The sequence below is a fragment of the Myotis davidii genome, unplaced genomic scaffold (genome assembly GCF_000327345.1).
Source record: "Myotis davidii unplaced genomic scaffold, ASM32734v1 scaffold937, whole genome shotgun sequence".
Lineage (NCBI taxonomy): Eukaryota > Metazoa > Chordata > Mammalia > Chiroptera > Vespertilionidae > Myotis > Myotis davidii.
In genome coordinates, this window is record NW_006288252.1 from 1,282,159 (window position 1) to 1,283,619 (window position 1,461).

Consider the following 1,461-nt stretch of genomic DNA (forward strand, 5'->3'; position numbering starts at 1 on the left):
TCTCTCCAGCTTGGTGCCCGGCGCCACCGTCACGGGGAACCTGTGCACTGAGCCGGGCAGCAGGGAGAGGGCATCAGCGGGGGCAGAGGGCAGGGAGAGGGCAGGGGCAGAGGGCAGGGAGAGGGCAGGGAGAGGGCAGGGGCAGAGGGCAGGGAGAGGGCAGGCAGGGGCAGCAGGGAGAGGGCATCAGTGGGGGCAGAGGGCAGCACCAGCCCTGTGGCTGCCCTCACCTCCCTGGCCTTCAAGCCGGGCAAGCCCTCAGAGCAGCTGCCCTGCCCATTCCTGCCACCCACAGCCGGGCTTGGCTCCGGGGCGGCTCCTCACGGAATCTCCCTCAGGAAGCAGCCACGTGCAGCCATTTTCACAGATGGGGAAACTGAGGCTCAGGGAGTTGCTGCAGCGCCCGGGCCTCAGCCTGGCGACGGGCCTCCCTTCTCGGTTAGGGGTCTCCCTGGTGCTGAGCACACTCATCCCACTTCGGAAAGGGGTGCACCCCTGGGGGACCAGTCCCCAGGGAGGGTGACAGCAGCCTGCCCGGCCCTGCGTCATCTCCACCCCCTCTGAGCCCGCTTCGACGCCCAGGACCCCGCCCCCGAGACACCCCGCGGTCCGCAAGGATGGAGGCTGCGCCCAAGCCCAGGGCCACTCACCCTCGCCGAGGGCGTAGCGGATGCGGGTGTCCCAGGCGCACATGGCCTCGCGGCTGTCGAAGCCCAGCATGACGGCCTGCGACAGGCAGATGATGGCCAGCGTGTGGGCCAGGCCCTCGTAGGCCAGGCCGGGCTCCAGGCCGCAGATGTCCTCCAGCGTCAGGCTGCTGCGCTCCCGCAGGCCCTTGGCGCGCTCCGCCCGGTCCCTGTAGGCCAGCATCAGCAGGCAGTCTGCGAGGGGCGGGCGGGGCGTCAGGGCACCAGCCAGCACCCGCCCCAGGGAGTCCTGGGTTCTCGAGGTGACTCTGAGCCAGCCATTCTGCCTCCACATGCTGGGGTCCCCCCGCCTGTTGCCAACGGGAAAGCTGGCAGCTGGCTAGCGGGGTGGGGACAGGAGTATCGACGCTCAGCCACTGAGCCACCAACGCCGCTGCACCTCCGTGTGGCCCAGAAAACCTGCCTCCAGCGCAGCCCCCACCCCTCCCCCAGTCTTTGGTTGGGGCGCAGCGTCCCGTTTAAGTGGGTGGCGCCCCGAATCCTGCAGGAAAGCACAAGACATCTCCCGGGGAGCAGGGCAGGGGCGCTGCCGCTTTGATCCCTGACCTACAGGGCGGATGCCGGGAGCCGGTCCATCTTTGCTGTTTCAAGGGACCTGGCATATATGGCACACTGTTCTTAATATGTTTGCTCCCCTTAGCGCTGTGTGTTTTAACCAAGGTCACCTCTCCGAGAAAGGTTGTTTCCCCAGGTAGGGATTTTCCCCTGAAGTTAGGGAGGGAATAAAACCTCTTAACTGCCAGGCGGGTAATTA

The 1,461-nt window shown here is 66.9% G+C and overlaps 1 protein-coding gene across 1 annotated transcript in view; it reads right to left on the bottom strand.

Moving 5' to 3' along the window:
* Positions 1–1,147, bottom strand: part of DOK7 (docking protein 7) — a 13,159-nt gene extending 12,012 nt beyond the window's left edge. Inside the window, exons 1-2 of the mRNA XM_006760140.2 lie at positions 651–1,147; positions 2–47 (exon numbers count right to left, since the gene is read on the bottom strand). Coding sequence (XP_006760203.1) covers positions 2–47; positions 651–981 — 377 coding nt within the window. The 5' untranslated portion in view covers positions 982–1,147. The remainder of the gene's footprint in view (position 1; positions 48–650) is intronic.
* Between the last annotated feature and the right edge of the window lie 314 nt (positions 1,148–1,461).